The 21,213-nt window shown below is 41.7% G+C and overlaps 1 protein-coding gene across 16 annotated transcripts in view; it reads right to left on the bottom strand.

The window, feature by feature from the left end:
* The window catches only part of LOC110530111 (CMP-N-acetylneuraminate-beta-1,4-galactoside alpha-2,3-sialyltransferase), an 86,315-nt gene that overhangs the window by 40,035 nt on the left and 25,067 nt on the right, over nt 1-21,213 (bottom strand). For 4 of the 16 annotated variants that reach the window (XM_021612931.3, XM_090181987.1, XM_021612932.3 and 1 more), the window contains 5 exons: nt 15,222-15,275; nt 14,139-14,186; nt 12,038-12,080; nt 10,699-10,791; nt 4,697-4,791 (listed from right to left, as the gene is read on the bottom strand). In XM_021612931.3, coding sequence (XP_021468606.1) covers nt 4,697-4,791; nt 10,699-10,791; nt 12,038-12,080; nt 14,139-14,186; nt 15,222-15,275 — 333 coding nt within the window. Of the gene's footprint in view, nt 1-4,696; nt 4,792-10,698; nt 10,792-12,037; nt 12,081-13,242; nt 13,338-14,138; nt 14,187-15,221; nt 15,276-21,213 lie in introns of those variants that run through there. The other 12 variants (XM_021612935.3, XM_090181988.1, XM_021612936.3 and 9 more) reach the window with 4 other exon arrangements.

The raw sequence follows: 21,213 nt of genomic DNA on the forward strand, positions 1-21,213 counted from the left end.
ACAGATAAGGATAAGCCACGGGCCCGGGGACAGTAACATTGGAAAACCATCAGCCCTTTCAGGAAGGATGAATCCGGGTGAAACGCTGCCCATAAAACCACTCAGTGAGGAATGCCGTTTTCAAACAAGCACATTCTCCCGGTTGAAGTGTGCTGTGCTAGGGCTCTCTCAGTGTGGACACAGAGCTGGGTCTGGTGGTGTGAGATACGGGGATGTTTAGCCATAGCGTGCATTCCTGCCATGTTCCAGAGGGTATTCTGGCGGAGTCATGACTCTGGTGTTTAAGACACATTTGTCTTCGCTCCCCCACCCCCACACAGCCCACTAGCACTTCTTGACTCTTTCCTCCTCATATTAGTCATAGGTCTACCATAGATCGGGAGATGTATATCTAGGTTGTGTGTCCAATTTATCCAACAAGGTAATATCCAAATGAATCACTCGCTTGTATAATCACATTTCAGTTGCGTGCTGGATCCATTTGTTCAACAACTGATATGAAATGTCATTAGGCTCAACCACAACCCCATGTAGGCGTCTCAGTTGCTTCTTGCAAGAGTAATGTAAGTAGGCCTACAGCTTTATCCCCTCTAACGAGCCTCGTGATTAAACAGCACAAAATGAGCAGTGGCCCATTGTTTGGACGCGGCGTCGAAGTCTGGCATCAAGCATCACTCCAGTCAGCATAAACAGAGGACCAGACCACACCCGACTCAATAGGGTGAAATCAACCCCCCGCCCCCAAAAAATTGGGACAGGTTTCTCGAAGAGAGACATTGCGCTAATTGTTATGAGCACCCAGGATAAACACTTCAGCCAAGTATGTCTAGGCGGCAGCTCAGATAAATGGCCGTCGTCTTGAAGTACACTTTTCTGGCAAGGAAAATCTTCAGCTGAAATGTGGAGGAGGGGTTGGAGGTGTCACTGAACATGATCTCAACGTTCTGCTACAGCGTGCTGCTTACACAAGGTAAAGGGAGACAAGTGAGACTGGTCAGTCGAACATGAAGAAATACATGCAAACATACAATGCTTATTGAATCATTAGGGATTTCCAAAGAGCATAACTGCACCCAGGCCAGACATATCTAAACTTTATAATATAGCTACAGTGGGGCAAAAAAGTATTTAGTCAGCCACCAATTGTGCAAGTTCTCCCACTTAAAAAGATGAGGCCTGTAATTTTCATCATAAGTACACTTCAACTATGACAGACAAAATGAGAAAAGAAAATCCAGAAAATCACATTGTAGGATTTTTAATGAATTTATTTGCAAATTGTGGTGGAAAATAAGTATTTGGTCAATAACAAAACTTTCTCAATACTTTGTTATATACCCTTTGTTGGCAATGACAGAGGTCAAACGTTTTCTGTATGTCTTCACACAGTCTGTGCCTGTATTTAGTTTATGCTAGTGAAGGCCGAGAATCCACTCTCATATAGGTATGTGGTTGCAAAGGGCATCAGTGTCTTACCAGTGCAATTTTCCACAGCAGGGTACTCTGAGCGCAGCCCAATCCAGGAATCTGGCAGTGGCTTCTGATTACATTTCCACAGAACCGCTTGTTACAATTTCAATGAGGCTCTTTTGTTCAGATATCGATAAGTGGACTGGAGGCAGGGCATGAAAGAGATAACAAATCCAGTTGTTTGCTTGTGTCATCCTTTTCAGGAAAGTACCTGCATAATTTCACACCAAACTCAGGTGCTTCGCTATATCACATTTGACATTGTCCTTAAGCTTGAGTTCATTTGCACACAAAAACATCATACAATGATGGGAAGACCTGTGTGTTGTCCTTCTTAACGCAGACAAAGAGCTCCAACTTCTTAATCATAGCCTCAATTTTGATTCAGATCATTCAGCTGAGAAAAAACATCACCCAGATAGGCCAGTCGTGTGAGAAACTCATCATCATGCAAGCAGTCAGACAAGTGAAAATGGTCAGTAAAGAAAACTTTAAGCTTGTCTCCCAATTCAAAAATATGTGTTAATACTTTGCCCTTTGATAACCAGCGCACTTCTGTAGGTTGTAAAAGCATTACATGGTCACTGCTCATATCATTCCATCGTGCAGAAAATGCACGAGAGTTCAGGGGCCTTGCTCTAACAAAGTTAACCATTTTCACTGTAGTGTCCAAAATGTCTTTCAAGCTGTCAGGCATTCCCTTGGCAGCAAGAGCCTCTCGGTGGACGCTGCAGTGTACCCAAGTGGCGTCGGGAGCAACTGCTTGCACCTGCGTTACCACTCCACTATGTCACCCTGTCATGGCTTTTGCGCCATCAGTACAGATACCAACATGAGCAGTAGCTACATTTGGCTATATACGGACCGTTAGTGGAATTCCCGCGAGGGAGTAATGGTTAATGTGATTGGATGTTAATTATTTGACTAGGCTACCTGTATTTGACATTGTGTTATTATTTCACTAAACACTAGCTGGTTCAATTTTATTTTTGGCAGTGAAACGAGGCTACTCAGGAGAGAGAAAAAATATATAAATGAACTGTTTGAAAATGTGATTAAAAATATATTTTACATGTGAATCACATTTTTATTTGGTGTACCCCCGACGGCATTGCGCGTACCCCCCAGTTTGGGAATACCTGGTTTAGGCAATCCAAAAGCTTATACCAATATATAGGTCCAGATGTCAAAAAGGTCTGTGTGAAAAAACGGCCCCCCCATGCTTGCTTATAGTATGATGGAGAGGCCAGAAACCACATGAAGGATGGAGGTTTCCCCCGTGTTTCTAAGTCTAGCAAACAAGGCTGCTTGGCCGCAAAAAAAAGTACAAATAAACTTTTATTTTCAAGGTTTCTATTTTTTTGCTCCTAATTTGGAATCCTTTGTGGAGTTCTATTCAAGGTCCACACGTATCACCTCTCCACATGAATACAGCTAAAAGGGAAACCCCACTGCAGTCACAAACCGTGGAGAAAACAGAAACCAGGTGTAGCGCATTTGCCTTTGAAAACCAGCATGCGAGTGTGGGGTAGAGGGCTCTTGCCAGAGCACAAAGGTAACATTCAGTGTACCTTTACATGCACTTCGCTCCTAAGTGTTGGAAATTGAATGATAGAGTAGCCTGAAATCATGCTCCATCTTATCTTCCCAATTCCGATCGCATGATGTGCTCATGTTTGATTCGTAAAATGCATAGATTCTTGACGGACCCGTCAGTGAGCTACCTAAACCCGTATTGAGATGTGACTAGGTGGAATTTTGCTTTCTGGAATGCTATTAAGTCCGGAGGTTCTGGGCGGCACTAGAAAGTTGGCTGTCAGAAATACTACAATGTAAACCTACTTTTAAACCGTCTGTCTGCATATTTCAAGACATGGCATATGGGGGTGTAGTGAGATACCCGATGGATTTGACAATTCTCTTCAAATGTTTTTTTTTAATACTAAAACTGAGGAAATTAATCCGCCATCAATTACAATGGATAAATCTAAGGATTAATTATTTAAATTTTGAAAGTGCGTGGGCTACGGAGAGTAATAAAATGGTGCAGTTTCAGACCATGTGGCGGAAAGTGATTCGGGCGCTGGTGATGGAGGTGTGTGCTAGCAGGTCTGGGCAGGTGTGATGTAGTTGTTGTCGTTTGTAATGTTTATAAAATAAAATCTGACAAAAAATTTTTATTAATAAATAAAACAGGAGTCCCCATTCAAGTCAATGATGGCATAATGGGTGGACTGGCAGCCATTACGAGTGTACCCATAGAAGCAAAGCTATGTTGAGACAACGGGATTCTAATATCCTATAACTCTTTTCAACAATGGGACCGGCTATGCAAGTTAGCAACGGCGCTGGTCTCAGATTTGTGACGACGTTGTCTTAACCTGTATATGTTCGACCTATGAGCAAATTAGGAAGTCAAATATGTGCTATGATTTGTTGATTCAACTCACATTACAAAAAAAGTACATTCCATTGCATGAGCCACATCCGTTAACGTCATTTGAATGAACATTCTACATTTAAATGGAAATTACTACATCACAATACCAGCCAGACATTGGGATTGTACCCATGAGTATGCCAGTCAAATTGTCAGGGTTAGAGGTTCCAAGCCTGTTCTATTCACTCTATTTCTATGTGTGCTGCTCCTGCATTTTGGTCATTCAGTCAGCTGTTCGATATCATTTTTTATTTTAAATCTAATTTTATTTTCATGACGTTCTTCATCCATAACAGTTGGTTATTGTGCCAGCCTTACTGCGTCACAATTGAGGAAAGATGGGTGTTGAAGTTGAAGAAAAAGCCATAGAAGTTTGTAGAAGTTCAGAGAAACTGAAGTGTTGTCTCACTGTCTAGATGTTGCCGTAGCAAGAAACGTCCTGTAATATCCAAGCATCCCATTCTCACCCTCTACCCAACCCAGGCAATGGCAGTGTGTGTAACCATCAGAGAGCATGACAGGAGAAGCGTGAGATCGACCCAAGTAGGCCAGGGGGGATGTTCTGCCAGCTCTATCACAAAGCGTGAAGATGCACTAACTGGCCCGTGGTGATAAGGATGGTAGAGCTCTGGCACCATCTTCTCTTTAGCTTACCTATCAAGCACAAATCATCATCTATACACAGTTCCAAAACCACCATGACAAGTTAATGACACACCCATTGCCATCAATGAGATACATGGAATAATCAAATCTGTCTAATGCTAGATGCACAATTTGTCTTACCTTGTGTTTTGAATCCAAATGGAGGCAAGTAATTGCGGACTTTGGCCAGCCGCTTGAAGTTCCGGTCGAGAAACATGGGAGCTGGCTTCATGAACCTGTGAGAAGAACAGTAGAAAGAAGAGAAGGAGGGATTACTGTAAAACTTCAATAAATAGCCTGGCATTTTAAATCGCTGAAGAAAAACAGCACATAGAGACGGGCTCCTATTTGAGCCAAGCTCAAATAAAAGACGTCAACCATCTTTATTCGAGGTTTCAGGCTTTTTTTTTTTTTAAACAAACAAGTATTTGGAGTTTTGGTGAAGAGACCACAGGTACAATATCAGTCTTTCAGAGTGCTTGGAGGAGGGCGCTCGGTTACTAATTTTAGTTTCCTATTGAACATACTAATTTCCGTATTAAATATTATAGTTTATTTACATTTTAGAGTACCTGAGGTTTGAATAGAAACTTTGTTTGACTTGTTTGGATGAAGTTTAGCAGTAGCTTTTTGGACTCCTTTGTCTGCATGTTGAACGAGTGGATTACAGAAATCGATGGCGCCAACTAAACTGACTTTTTGGTATATAAAGGATTTTATCTAACAAAACAACCATTCATGTTGTAGCTGGGACTCTTGGGATTGCAAACAGAGGAAGATCTTCAAAAGTAAGTGATTTATTTAAAATCGCTATTTGTAATTTTGTTAAGCCTGTGCTGGTTAAAAAAAATATGTTGATGTGGGGCGCTGTCCTCAGACAATCGCATGGTATGTTTTTGCGGTAAAGCCTCTTTGAAATCTGACAAAGCAGTAAGATTAACAGGAATTTAAGCTTTTAAATGATATAAGACACTTGTGTGTTCATGAATGTTTAATATTATGATTATTTATTTGAACTGCGCGCCCTCCAATTTCATCGGCGTCCCGCTAATGATGCATACAGCTTTTGTTCAATAAAATGTTGAAAAGACTATCGCACTAGTTATTGTGACCCCATATGACCTGTATAAACATTATAAACAACAAATCCATCACAGATCAGACGTGCAGACTAGGCTGCAGACTATCATACACACCTGATTTTGCGCTTCAGCACCATGGAGAGCCCGAGAAGGAAAAAAAAGAATAGGGACGGGGACGCAACAGCTAGCAACAATGACAGAATAAAAAATATATATGTTTAAAGCACATGACCGTGGGAATATCAGAGCTGTGTTCATTGTAACCTCGTAAATAATTATTTGAAAATGTGTTTATTTGCTGAAACGTGTGCTCGGCTATTAAAAAGGGCAGGCGGCCATTTGAGACTGCATTTAATTGAAGTCAAATAATATAAAACTTGTAAAACAGTTTGTCTGTCAACTCATGAGAAGTCCAGCATGAGTCAATTTAACCAAAATATGCCTACTGTGTTGCGATGTCCTCTCATTTCTAGATGCAGAGTTCAACAGCGAGCCCTTTCCTGCGCCAGATATTTAGTGAGAGATTCACCATAGATCGATTGCGGTGTTCATCAAGTTGAATTGAGACTTGCCAATGAGCAACAGAGTTTACCTGATAACCCAATACACAGGTGAGTGAGTTATCAAGCAGAGTACGTGGGTCTGGGGGTGGACAACCCTGATGGCTCTCTGGACACTAACTTAGAAGTTGACAGTTTCTTTCTAAAAGTGTTTCTTCCACCCTAAGAAGCCCATGGCCCCCACTTAACTCTACCGTGACCCTGGGGCTCTGGTGTTAATTCCTCGCCAGGAGTTAAAGACACTGGGCCGTAAGAGGAGACGCTTGTTCCACTCATCAATCTAACCGCGTCATCCCACTTTTCCACTCCCCCCATTCACCGAACCCATCCCGTTCACACAGGGTGCAAAATGGGTTGACTCAAGGAAGAGAGGAAAATAGAGAACAAGTCTGCTACATGTACTCTTATCGACAATGTTTCTTCCCAGGAAAGGCCGAAACCATTCTTGACACAGTCTGGGTATACATTTCCTGACAATGTATTGATGTCAGTGTCATCTGTCCCAGACGATTTGGGAAGGGATGTTGAGGAAATTAAAGTAGGCAGTGTTGATTGGTAATGTTTGCAGAAACAGCCGGCACACGAACAAAGTGCTCCTACGCCAACCACTATTTGATAAAGCACTCCCTCTCAAATAAAAAAAGAGCCACTTCCCCTGGTCAGGCCTCAGACCCGGGCTGTACGTGCTGCTTCTGGAAGTGTGGCCGGACGATGGATGTCTGTTTTTATGACCCTCTGTCTCGCTGGGGAGAGCACCAGGGTCCTCGTTTAACAAGCCTGCGCCTCCAACGCTCCGCTTTTACAGCTCGCACTTAAGGTACTCACAACACGCTCGCAGATTGGGGTTTAAACAAGGGTTCTAGGACAGTTTATACTGGTTCTAGGACAGTTTATATGTCATAAGTGATTCTTGTGGAGAAATTCTTTGTATGATTAGTAGCTCTTTTGAAAAATGTGGTTGTGGTAGAAAAGTCATCAGATTAGATTTAATGATAGATTTTGATTTAGTGATTCTTGTCACAAAAATGTGTATGGATAAACATGACATGCTATACTATATTGTAAGCCCATTTTAAGTACTTACAAGGAAAAATCTTTTTGCATCCTATGAAAACCTACACAGCATAGAGGACCAATGTGAGAGCGAGTGTTAGTGTGTGAGACTACTAGTTCGCTAGCGAGGTCCCCGTGGTGTTTACACTGACAGCAACAAGACGTTCTCTACAACTCACACAGGCCTGGGACGCAAACCACAACAACATCTAGGAGGAACTCAGGCTGGCTTCACTAGGCTAACCCCCAGGGGGGCTGCGTCTACATCCACGGGTTGTCTTAACCAACAACTAGTTACGGCTGCCCACAGTGCACCCAGTCAAGATGGCTACTAACACCAAAGGAATCCGATTCCGCTATCAGGTCAGCAAACTTCACATCCTACTAATCGTGTCTGAACTCAAATGAGCCCGTCTGAACTCAACTGAGCAAACGCGGTTTACAAGAGGAGCCACTCCAAACTCCTTAATTGCACTTGATGCACCAAGAAAGAAAGAAAAAAAGAGTAAACAGTCATGTCTGGCTCTCTCTCTACACATCACCTGACAGAAACAGACGGGCAAAGACCCTTGCCAAAACAAACCCCGACTCATTAACGTGTGGCTTCAGGGGCCGAGCCGGGCATTAAATAACTTGGGACTGTCAAGAGTATCCTAGCCTATGGATGGACAGACAGTGGATAGTTTGCTTGTCTTAAAGAGAGAGTGCTCCCAAAACAGGAGGCCCAGGCACATTGTGCTCATTTCCTCTCACTGGGGGCCATATTTTCATAACCGCGCCGCCCAAGTTCACCGCCAACACTTGATTTAGAGCTCCAATACAAACAGTTTGGCGTGAGGGGAGGGGAAGCGTTGAAAATAAATTGGATTCCACTGGGCAGGGCCTTTTGGAAGAGGGCAAACATGGAGGATGGAGATGATTAGGGAGGGACCTCAAATTCAGGAGGTTAAGGGATCTGGCCAAATAAATAACCATCAGTTGTTTTTACTACAGACTAAATTAATTTATGCCAAAATGTAATTTGCCAAAAAAAAATGCTGGCTACATCTTTACATGCATTATTATCCAATTTGGCCATGAGAAACCAAAGATGGGATTCCCATCTGGATAACAGAGCTGGGGTTGCCACTCCTCTATGAGAGTGGCCTGACATGGAAAAGTGGCCAAGAGGTAGCCGTTTACAGATATACAGTGCCTTTAGAAAGTATTCACACCCCTTGACTTTGTTAACATGTTTTTGTGTAACAGCCTGAATTTAAAATTGATTAAATTAAGATTTTGTGTCACTGACACTTTGATTTCAGGACAAAAAATTGTTTGGGGCAAATCCAATACAACACATTACTGAGTAACACACTCCATAGTTTCAAGCATAGTGGTGGCTGCATCATGGTATGGGTATACTTGTAATCGTTAAGGACTAGAGATAAAAAAAAATAAACAAAATGGAGTTTGCTTTCCACTGGGAAATGAATTTGCCTTTCAGCAGAACAATAACTTAAAACAAGGCCAAATATACACTAGAGTTGCTCATCAAGACCACATTGAATGTTACTGAGTGGCTAAGTTAAAGTTTAAACTTAAATAGGCTTGAAAATCTATAGGAAGACTTGAAAACAGTTGTCTAGCAATGATCAATAACCAACTTGACAGATCACAAATTTTCAAATGAATAATGAATAATCAAATGAATATTAAACAATCCAGGTGTGCAAAGCTCTTCGAGACATACCCAGAAAGACCCACAGCTGCAATCGCTGCCAAAGGTGTATTGAATCACAGGTGTGAATGTTAAAAATGTGTGGTATTATGTGTAGACGGATGAGAAAAAAAAAATTTAATCAATTTTGAATTCAGGCTGTAACAATTTTTTTGGGGAAAAAGTCAAGCGGTTTGGCATCTGTGTTTGTACATGTCATGTACGACCAATCACGTTTTGCTTTCCCCAATCACACATGACAAACCTCAAACTCTAGGACATCTAACAGATACACCCAACTTTGTCACTCTAAGCCATTAATAGTGCTAATTCAACAGTGTGTGACTGAAGTGAACGTGGTAGTAATCAATGCAGTCCCAAGCAGGTGCTCTCTGTTGTAGGGAACTTTGATCTGAAAACGTGTGGCTGATTAGAGGAAGTGGTTGGGAGACATCGTTAACACACAGCCTCCTAGTTGGGAGGGCAGTTCCCTGGAAAGGGGCTTTTTTAACGACTGCTCTAATTTAGCAGAGCCCCAACGTAGCTCTTCCAAGTCAGCCCTTTTCTCTCATAATAATCATAAGCCTATTTGTGTAACGCCTCAACGGCCCCTTTTGGTTTCCGTACGAAAATCTATTATCTACACAAAAAATGCCAGTCTTTTCTGTTCAGAAAGTATAACACACAGAATAAAAGAAATATCAGGATATCTTCAATAAAGCTGTCACAGTCATTGCTGGTCTAAGCGAATATGAGCAACACGAGACACTATTAGCCATCTTTTCACAGACTATACATCAACACAACCTCATCGTATGTTAAGATGGAGTCCCCATCTTCCACGTTTAGGAGCAGCTGAGTAAAATGCCTTGGGAAAATCTTCTGCTATGTGGAAAATGTTCCTCTATTGGCCATAGCTGATGAGGCCTCATGGAATAATGACCTATGGCTGGAGAGAAGGGTGGAGGGATGGCATCAAAGGCCCAGTGACATCACGGAGGGCCGTCAAGTGTTCCGTGGATTGTGTTTGAAAGAGGAAGTGATGAGTCATGCCCTCCTGGACAGGAAGTCGGTGCCCCTCCGACAATAAGCCTCTGAGGCACCGCTGGTGACCATTTCAAAAATGGGGAGAGGATGGGGGGGTTACGCTGTCCCAACAGAGATGCTTTTGTGTTCAGAGGGCTGACGGGGAAATGGTATGAAGTTTGTGGTGAGGAAATGAATGAATGAAACATGACTGAAAACTAAAAGATTGTGTGGAAATGTGGGGCTTTTATGTTACGAGCCGTTCCCCGTAGGCCATGAGGGCTGGAGTAATGACATAACGTCTCCAGGGAGCGTCTCAATAGTCTAGAGTGGCTGCCTTTCCATCTCCACTGAACTAAACTGAACTATGGCATATGCCTACTGTGAATTTGCCTTCATCTTACAACCTTTTCTTTTTGTTTTAGTTTAAGCTTTATTTAACTAGGCAAGTCAGATAAGAACAATTCTTATTTACATTGACGGCCTAGGAACAGTGGGTTAAATGTCTTGTTCGGAGGCAGAACAACAGACTTTTACCTTGTCAGCTCGGGGACTCGATCTGGCCCAACGCTCTAACCACTAGGTTACCTGCCGCCCCAAGTTTTCAAGTCAGTGCAAAGTACAAAAGGGGTGGAGACAAGGAGAGGAAGCCTCTTAAGACTCTTGAGATGCACCCAATGACTAATCAATCCCTGAAGCGAGAACAGAAGGAGTTTTGCTCACTTTGGATAGATGGCGGTCATCTTGGCCGCTGCGTAGCCCGGCTTGCAAACTCCTTCGCTGAGGTTGCCATACTTGTACGCCAACTCCGCTGGCCTGTAAGTGGCGCCAAGAGGGGAGGATAAAGGGGATTAGATGAGACTGAGAACAACGTGACATGATAACAAGCAGTGTTTGCACTTCTACACATAATCCAATTTAGACAAAGATCTCCCTGGAAGATAGAACTAAAAACAGTTTGATATGCCCCCTTAAGCCCGTCCTATGCTGTTCCTGTCCGATTTAAAAAGGTAAAGTAGGGACTAAGAAGCTCAAGTTCAAACTAGCCCCTTGTATCTCCTCCTCACTGCGATCATACTCATTAATTACCTGCAATATGGCATGAGACTAGTTCAAATAAACAGGGGAAAAGGAGGGAGGTCCCAGCGTTATGGGAGGCCTATCTGTCATACACCAAGTCAGTGTTGATAAGATGGGAGGGTATGGCAGGGGAGAGGGGCGTGGATGGACAGGCTGTAGCTGGAGTGGACTGGGGTCTCTTGCTGACGTGCTATCTTTGCTAAGTCAGAGGGAGTGATCAAAATTGGTGACCACTGCTATAGGCAGTTGTATTAGCAGTCCCAGATAAGAACCAGCATAACCCTTCTCCTGAAGTTGTGCTTATAGTGTGAATATATGGTGAGGGCAGATATGCCCTCAGAGGCCGGCGTGATGATGAGAACATGGCCTGTGAGCTAGGGGACGAGGGACTGGGGCCTCCTATGAAAGTTTACAGTGGGAGTGCAACACACACACAAACATAGCTGAGCTCTCACGCCAACAAAATAAAATTACTCAAGTTTGCATATAAGCAAGAACCAACACCTCCATTTAACCCACAAACAAACCTTTATACTCATTAGCCATATAGAGATTCATATGGCCATTACAATTCAACCCAGCACACCTGCTTGGTGTCAAATTGGGAAAAATAATCCCAATGAATGTTTATTTGAATGGATTGATGGATGTGAGATTAATAAATCACAAATTCAATGTCACATTTGATTAATTATCCTAATGATTACATCTATTGGGCTACGTGTAATCTAAGAACCTGGGTCAATCTAAGAATACAACTAATATTCAGGATACCATCTCCAGTTCAGTTTCTGATTTGTTTTTGTTCAAACTGAATATAGCCCATTCTTATGAGGGGAGACGTCTTGGTTATAGCTAAGTCCATTCCTTAAAAAAAATAGCCTCGGACAACCAACTACAACAATCAATTGGAGATGAGTAACCAAACCCTATTCGTTTAAAATTATAAAATTGTACTGTACCAAAAAGTTGTTTTACTTACAACTGTCCATCCAGCTTCAGCAGAAAGCCCTGCTTATCATACACTAGAAAAAGAGATAACTGAAATTAACAAACAGGAGTCAAAATGGCTTGTGAACTAGGACTCGTCCCATATACGGGAGAGAGAGTGATCATCCATCCTCATGTTGAATGTAGTTGTACATCTCTCGCCAAGTAAACAGCCTGTGCATTTTCATAAAGAAAAAATAAAGAAAAGCAAAACACTTGGTTGAAAGCATTAGGGTTAGAGAGTGTTTTTTTTGCGGCCGGTCAAACAAGAGGGGGGTGTTAAGGAAAGCCAGCCAAAATCAATCCCGCCGAGGTTCAAGTCCAAATGACAAGTTAAAAACAGCCGTTGTGGTTCACCTATGGAGGAGGAGCGTGTGGGGTCGGGTCCACAGGTGCTAATTCAAGCGTAGTTGGCGGTTAGGCTTTTTCAGTAGAGAGGGGGAAAGAAGCACAAGCCAAATGTGCCTTTAAAAAGATCTACCTGCTGTTTTCCCCTGAGACAAGAGAAAACTGTTAACAGCTTAGTAATAGTGTGTCCTTCAACGTGGAAATTAATTCCACAAGACAGTTATTTGAATTCCACTTCAGTCCGTTTGTGTACACATGTATCCAGCATTGTGACCTGGACGTGACTCGGCATGACGGCAATCTACTACGAGGCATGCTGACTTAGTTTATATGTCATTCTGTCAAACCCAGGTCTCTGGAACCAACTGTTACTGAAGTATTGACATTTTGCCATGTCTCTGTAAAATACAGCAAAGACTTACCGAGTACGTTACTAGTGAAGCTCTAAAAGTTCCGCAATTATCCATATCTTTACCATTATTCACAACTGAACAGCATCTTCCGATGAAGCCAGTAAATACTATAGGCTATATATGTGATGCAAAAAACATGAAAGGACAGCCATTTCAAAACATGCCTGTTACATAAATGACACCTCATCAAAACAATACAATTAGCAATTGGGGAGAAAAGGGTGAAAGGGAAGAAGTTCTCACCACTCCTGTGGTTGTGCTACACCTTCAGGGGGATGCTAGAGGAGAGAAAGAGAGAGAGCGAGAGAGAGAGAAACGGGTGGATGGGGGCATGGGTTTTAATGCAGCGGCTATGAGTGTGTGTCGGTGGAAGGAAGCATGTTGTAGCCTGAGCTGAGCGGAGAAAGCAGCAGGACCCTGCCTGTACAGCACAAACCTTAGCCACTGAAACCACCAAGCTGATGCCTTCAGACTCTGTGTTGCTGCCTAAGCTTTATGCCCCTTTTCCATGACTGATCCAGAGGCACTCTCCTGGTGATCAACAACAGAGGGCGCTGTTGAATCACATTTAATACAAGCGACATGAATAATTGAGCTATTGCTTTATTTGCTCCATCCACATTGGGTTTGGGGATATGTGGTCAAAGTCGAGAGGAGTCTACGTGCAGCTCACAGTTGTGCTCTTTTCGGATCAGGCAGGCTGAAACTCCCCCACTCACTCGTGTCTGGGGTCCATCCAATGTCTAGGGTATGCATGGTTGTTGACTGGGTTCAAAAGGTTGGAGAGAGATGGTGCCACATTTGCCTGTAAAACAAATGTCTCGCTCGCCATCCCATCTCAATAGGACGCCTTTCAAAAAACAGTTAAGGAGCATGTCCAGTAGCCCTTTCCAGGGAAAAGGGTGCCAAGTGTGGGGCCTTTGTAAAAACAGTGGGCAGCGACACAGAGCAATGCAGGGAGTCTGGCCATGCACGATGTTGGGAGGCGACACAGTCCAATAATGATGAGCAGCGACTATCAAATGAAAATCTGTCCTACTCTGTAATACCGTCTATCAAAGACCAGATTTACTGATCTTTCATCTTCCCCTGCTTGCCTTTCAATACCACGACATGTTCCATGTAAGCATTTTACTTTCTAATTGGGATGATGTCGACTGCAGAGAAGCTCTATTGGCACAAAACAAAAGGAGTGTGAACTTTTAAGAGATGAGGAACTCCCCCCCCCCCCCCCCCCCGAACACGGCCGCTGAGGTATAATATGCTTTTCAGGAGGCACTTGGAAGTGTATTGTTGAAAAGGGGTGAGAGGAAAGGGGGGAAAGGTTTGTACCTGAGCCTACTATTCGTCCCACGGTGAGAGCAATTTCCGCTTCCAACTCTGAAACACAAGAGGGTCAGATAGACCCAGTCGGTGGGGGTTACCATGGAAAACAGTGTCCGCAGCCAAGGAGGAAGGAGGGGGAGAGGTTAGTGGCATTAGAACCCAAAGTTTTTATATATACACAACCGTTCAAACGTTTGGGGTCACTTAGAAATAAATGTCCTTGTTTTTTAAAGAAAAGCACAGTTTGCACTGTTCTGTGAAGGGAGTAGTACAAAGCGCTGTATAAGATCTTCAGTTTCTGGGCAATTTCTCGCATGGAATAGCCTTCATTTCTCAGAACAAGAATAGGCTGACAAATTTCAGAAAAAGGTCTTTGTTTCTGGTCATTTTGAGCCTGTAAATCAAACCCACAAATGCTGATGCTCCAGATACTCAACTAGTCTAAAGAAGGCCTGTTTTATTGCTTCTTTAATCAGCACATAATTGCAAAAGGGTTTTCTAATGATCAATTAGCCTTTTAAAATGATAAACTTGGATTAGCTAACACAACATGCCATTGCAACACAGGAGTGATGGTTGCTGATAATGAGCCTATGTAGGTAGATATTCCATTAAATCAGCCGTTTCTAGCTACAATAGTCATTTACAACATTATCAATGTCTACACTGTATTTCTGATTAATTTGATGTTATTTAAAAAAATTTACCCCAAAAAATGATTTTCTTTCAAAACAAGGACATTTCTAAGGGACCCCAAACTTTTGAACGGTAGTGCGTGTGTGTGTGTGTGTGTGTGTGTGTGTGTGTGTGTGTGTGTGTGTGTGTATGAAATGCACCTTCCCAGTTATTTTAGTGTTTGTTATTGTGGTTTCTGAACAGTACAAGCAAAGACCACAGTAAAGAGTGAATGAGCACATTCTCTTCAGAAAGACGGAGAGAAGAAGGAGAGGATAAAGGATAAGAGAGGATAAAACGCAAGGCTTTTGATGTAGTGTTAGCAGAAAGTTGATGTTCCAACGTGAGCCCCTAAGCATCCCGATTGCACCACTTTCCCACTGTCACCCAATGAAAGAGGGCTAGCGCCTCTACCTGTGGTGCTTTGACCTTTAGACTGGAATATGATAGTGGGTTCCGAATCAATCTCTGCAAACAAAATGGGTTAGAGGACATCAGAGGAGCCAGAATGGCAGCTCACTCGTGCCATTGCCGGTGAGCTGTTGGAGCAACGGAGACCAAGAGGGCTCGACAGGAAAAGGAAGAGTAGGCCTGGGAGACAGAGCAGATAAACAAGCACAGAGACGGATAGAAAACAAATGAACAGAGACACAGCCACACACAGCTTGGGCTCAAAGTGAACATAGTTTTTTTGCCCTACAAAATATTCTCAAGACAGAGGAGACTACTCCTGAAGTCCATGTGATTTTCAGGCAGGTTGGACTGGCTCATTACGGAGGGCGTATAAATGTAACCATTGCCTATCAGGGCGTGTAAAACTGTTTAACTTAATTCAATTAACTGCGGACCCACCCTGACCTTTGAATACTCCTGCCCTGTTTATGAGGGTTTGTTATCTTTAGCAGTTGGCAACAGGTCCACATTTCCTTTCCACTTCCCCTTACAGATTAGTCTTTTTAATTTATATTTCAAAGAGATAAATATGGCGAACTCTTGCATACCGAGGATCAGGTTCAAACAGAACCATCCCATGTCTTCACGAGCAACAAAATATTCCTCTATCAAAATAAGCAGAGGACAGCTGTCGTGTTCTTTTATCCAACTGCTGATGATTAAGCACAACCAACAGACCTCTGCTGAACAATGAGACAGGAGTCATGAATTGTATTCTGTTTGATCATTAAAGCAAAGCAGGAGGCATGGCTATTCTAGGCTGGCAAACCCTGGGTTTTGTTTGGTACTAGCCTAGTATTTAAGTGCACAAAAAATGGCCATTACTAGGGATGTAACGATTCACTGGTGCGCACCGGTCCCCAATTCAAATGTTTAAGATGCATTGGTCCGCAGACCCCAAACTAAACCAAATTAACCATGCATCGGTCAAAAACAATCCATTCAAACGTTACGAATCCCCCGTTCCCTTTTTACAGTGCCAACAGAAACTATTCACACCCCTTGACTTTTTCCACATTTTGTGCAAATTCATTTAAAAAAATGGAAAGGCTGAAATGTCTTGAGTCAAAAAGTATTAAACTTCTTTGTTATGCAAGCCTAAATAGGTTCGGGAGTAAAACATTTGCTTAACAAGTCACATAGTAAGCTGCATGGACTCACTCCGTGCAATAATAATGATTTTTGAATAACTACATCTCTGTAGCCCACTGGTCCCTCAGTCGAGCAGTGAATTTCAACACTTTGGATAGTGTATCAATCACAACCTTCCTAACTAAGTTGCCAGAGAGGAAGGAAACTGCTCAGAGATTTCACCATGAGGCCCATGCGAACTTTAGAGTTTAATGACTGAGAGGAGAAAACAGAAAGGATCAACATTGTAGTTACTCCACAATTATAACCTAATTGAAATAGTAAGAAGAAAGCATGTACAGTAGAAAAATATTCAAAAACAGACATCCTGTGTGCAAAAAAGCACTAAAGTAATATTGCAACAACAAAAAAATAGGCAAAACAATTCACTTTGTTTCCTAAACACGCTATGGGTATGTTCATAATCGTTAAGTACTGGGGAGTTTGAGGGAAAACAATAATCATCTGAATGGACCTTAGCACAGGCAAATCCTAGAGGAAAACCTGGTTGTCTGTTTCCACCAGACACCGGTAGATGAATTTCAGCAGGACAATAACCCAAAAGACAAAGCCAAACCTACACTGAAGTTGCTTACCGTTACGTCCCCCAGCAAGAAACCAAACATTGTCGCTCAAACAGAAGGCGGAATTAACAGTGGGTTCTAGAAGGTGTTCTGAAAGACACTCATAGGGGTGTCCTCTGAAAGTTGACTAGCAACAACTGGGACCCAAAAAGACACCCACCATGAGCGCCCACTAAATTTGCCCAAGAAGAGGCAAACAAAATAAAAGCCCACACCAAGCTTAAAGACAGGGAGAAAACCAAAAGGTGGAGAAAAATGAAAACAGGGAAGATCAGAAAAATGATTAATTTAATTTAATTTAAGTACAATCAAATGGGTTAACCCTCCACATCTTGCAAGAACACTGGAGCGCTGGGCCAGCCGCTCTTAAATATCACAGGTGAAAGACCTGACCAAATGAGATGACATGCCAGCACAAGTGGAATACATACTGACTAACAAAGTGACACCAATCAGTGCGCCAACCTCAAAATATAAAAACGAAGGCTTGTAACATTCACCAAAAATAGACAGTGAATGTTCCGAGTGGCAGAGTTACAGTTATGACTTAAATATGCTTGAAAATCTATGGCAAGACCCATTGTCTAGCAACGATCAACAACCAATTTGACAGGGCTTGAAGAATTTTGAAAATAATAAATGGTCAAATGTTACACAATCCTGGTGTGGAAAGATTTACTCAGAAACACTCAAAGCTGTAATTGCTGCCAAAGGTAATTCTAACATGTATTGTATTGTATTGACTCAATGGGTTGAATACTTATCTAACCAAGATGAATGAGATTTATTTTTCCTCAAATTGTTTTACAAAAATGTTTTTATTATAACGTACAGGAACTCAAGTCGTTTTGTTCACCTTACCTAGAATACCTCAAATGCCAACCGTATTACCTCCCCAAGAGAATTATATTATAGTCACAGCCGGATATATTCCCCCTCAAGCAGATACCACGACGTCCCTCAAGGAACTACATTGGACTTCGTGCAAACTGGAAATCACATGTCCTGAGGCTGCATTTATAGTAGCTGGGGACTTGAAAGCAAATTTGAGGAAAACTCTACAGAAGTTCTATCAACACATTGCCTCGAGTACTCGCGCTTCAAAAACTCTCGACTATTGTTACTTTCCCTTCCGGGATAGCTACAAGGCACTGACCCGACCCCCCATTCGGAAAATCAGAGCACGACTCCATTCTGCTTCTCCCTTCCTATAGGCAGAAACTCGAACAGGATGTACCCGTGCTAAGGTCTATTCAACGCTGGTCTGACCAATCGGAATCCATGCTTCAAGATTGATCACGCAGAATGGGATACGTTCTTGGTTTCCTCTGAGAATAACATTGACCTATTACACGGGCACGGTGACTGAGTTCATTAGGAAATGTATAGGGGTTGCTGTTCCCACTGTGACTTACACCTATCCAAACCAAAAACAGTTGGTAGATGACAGCTTTCGCGAAAAACTGAAAATGCGAACCACAGCATTTAACTACGAGTAGCTTGAGAGGCTAGTTAAGGATCATGTCACCTCCACCTTATCTGACACCCTATACCCCATCAATTTGCATACTGCCCCAATAGATATCCAGGCGACGCAGTCGCCATCACACTGCCCTATCCCATCTGGACAAGAGGGATACCTATGTAAGAATGCTGTTCATGGACTATAGCTCAGGCTGCAACACCATGGTACCCTCCAAGCTCATCATTAAGCTCAGGGCCCTGGGTCTGAACCCCACCCTGGACATCCTGACGGGCCACCATGCAAGCGATGCAACTGCACCGCCAACAACCGCAGGGCTCTCCAGAGGGTGGTGCAGTCTGCCCAATGCATCACTAGGGACAGACTTCCTGCGTCCAGGACATCTACAGCTCCCGATGTCACAAGGCCAAACAGATCATCAAGGACATCAACCACCTGACCCACAGCCTGTTCACCCCACTATCATCCAGGAGCTGAGGTCAGTACAGGTGCATCAAAGCTGGGGCCGAGAGACAAAAACAGCTTCCATCTCAAGGCCATCAGACTGATAAAATAGCCATCACTAGCCGACTACCACCGGGTTACTAAACCCTGCACCTTAGAAAGTGACCAGTGATTCCATGTCTAATAAAATGGGACACTAGTCACTTTAATAATGTTTACATACTGTTTGACTAATTTCATATGTGTATACTGTATTCTACTGTATTTTAGTCAATGCCACATCGACATAGCTTGTCCCAATATTGATATATTTCTTAAATTCATTATTTTACTTTTAGATGTGTACACTGTTGAATTTAGGAACACAAACATTTCGCTACACCCGCAATACCATCTGCTAAATATGTGTATGTGACCAATGAAATTTGATATGCGTTTTACCAAAATAAAAGCTAACGGAGACAACTCATCTGGCTATACCTGCTGAACGATGCTTAGAGATTTTATTTTGATGGTTCAGGTTCACCATCAGCTTAGTTTTGCTTTAAACAATCAGTGTATATGGTATTTTTTTTTATAGAGGGTAAAGTTGATAATTTCATAACAAGGACCGCAATCACTTTTGTTGGGTGCACTGCAAAGCGAGAAGAGAAGGTGACTCCATAACTTCCAAACGGTGAAAACCATTTGATTTTGAGATCAGGTGATATCCAAAGTTGTGATACACACACACATTATATATATATATATATATATATATATATATATATATATATATATATATATATATATATATATACACACACATTATTTTTATATATATGTATATATATATATTTGTTTATCCATTCATTGGCTATGTCATAGCTAATTTGTAAACTATAAATATTGATACATTACTAGCTCAAGGGTGATTCTCACAAAACTGGCACTTAACCAAAAAAATATTATGCCACCATAAATCCTCTTGGATCACTGAGATTAAGATCTGCAGTTATTTCATAAATATTATGTTTATTGATCAGATATTATAACATTTTACTACAATTTCCACAACTATCAATGCAATAATTCTCTATACCGCAATAGTTTGTAGTCCAAAAAAGTTCCATCTAATATTTAACATTTCTCACTTAATGAGAAGGCCTGACTTAAAAATAACACTGAAAACACGCACACTTAATCTCATTACCCCAACACAACCTTTCCTCAATGTTTTTTTGAATAAAGAACAAAAATGGCACACTATCAGATTAAGCCAAAATTACTAAAGTATTCATTACATTTTTCATAGCATTTCCGAAATATTGGTGCATTACAGTAATAAACAGATTTCGGAAATGAGAATGCATGTTTCAGTAATGAGTGTTAGATAGTTTGCCATTGAAAAACTATTGAGCTCTATTAGAGATTCAGTAACTCAATAAATCAAACGGTCATTTGTTAATCCCAAATACCTTGCATAATACAAAAATCACTTAAGCTAAATATATTCTAAAATTGCATTAAGTATAAGTACTGTAATTACATGAATGTATTTTCAAAAGCATAAAAAAAGTTACTTGTTTAGAAAAAGTTAATTCCCCAGGGTCTTTACAGGTAATACCAGTGTATTAGTGGTTGAGTGGTTGGTTCTAAGCTATTTACATTTCTAAATTGAATGGAATCCTATGGACAAATGGCACAACATGATATGCCTATAAAATAATCTAAATATGTGGGATATGGACAAAAAAAAACTGTATAGGGATATCAAACAGTATAGGTAAGTGCTAAAACTTTGCTGAAACACAAACTCCAGATTGTGGCTTTGTTCTCATTACCAAAATGGACCTAAAAATGTTCCGGCAATGAGAAATGTGTGTTTCAGTAATGAGACCGCCATTATGAGTCAGTAAACAATTGATCACATCACTAAAGCTTGGTACGGTAATGGTTCTCAATTTTTCAGAATTTGAGCTTTTTAGTCATTTCGATAATGAGAAGGTCAAGTATCATAAAGGTATATGACTGAATAAATTAAATTGTGCTCATCTAAGGACTACTCCTCTAGAGCAGTGGTTCCCAAACTTTTTATAGTCCTATACCCCTTCAAAACATTCAACCTCCAGCTGCGTACCCCTTCTAGCACCAGCGTCAGCGCACTCTCAAATGTTTTTGACATCATTGTAAGCCTGCCACACACACTATACAACCCGGCTCGTGGGAAGTGACAAAGAGCTCTTATTGGACCAGGGCACAAATAATAATCATAATAATCAATAAATGTTAGTTAACCATCTAACATATACAAAAAAACTTATTTGTTAAT

This window comes from Oncorhynchus mykiss, chromosome 8, assembly GCF_057628025.1.
Source record: "Oncorhynchus mykiss isolate SJ-2025 chromosome 8, ASM5762802v1, whole genome shotgun sequence".
Classification (NCBI taxonomy): domain Eukaryota; kingdom Metazoa; phylum Chordata; class Actinopteri; order Salmoniformes; family Salmonidae; genus Oncorhynchus; species Oncorhynchus mykiss.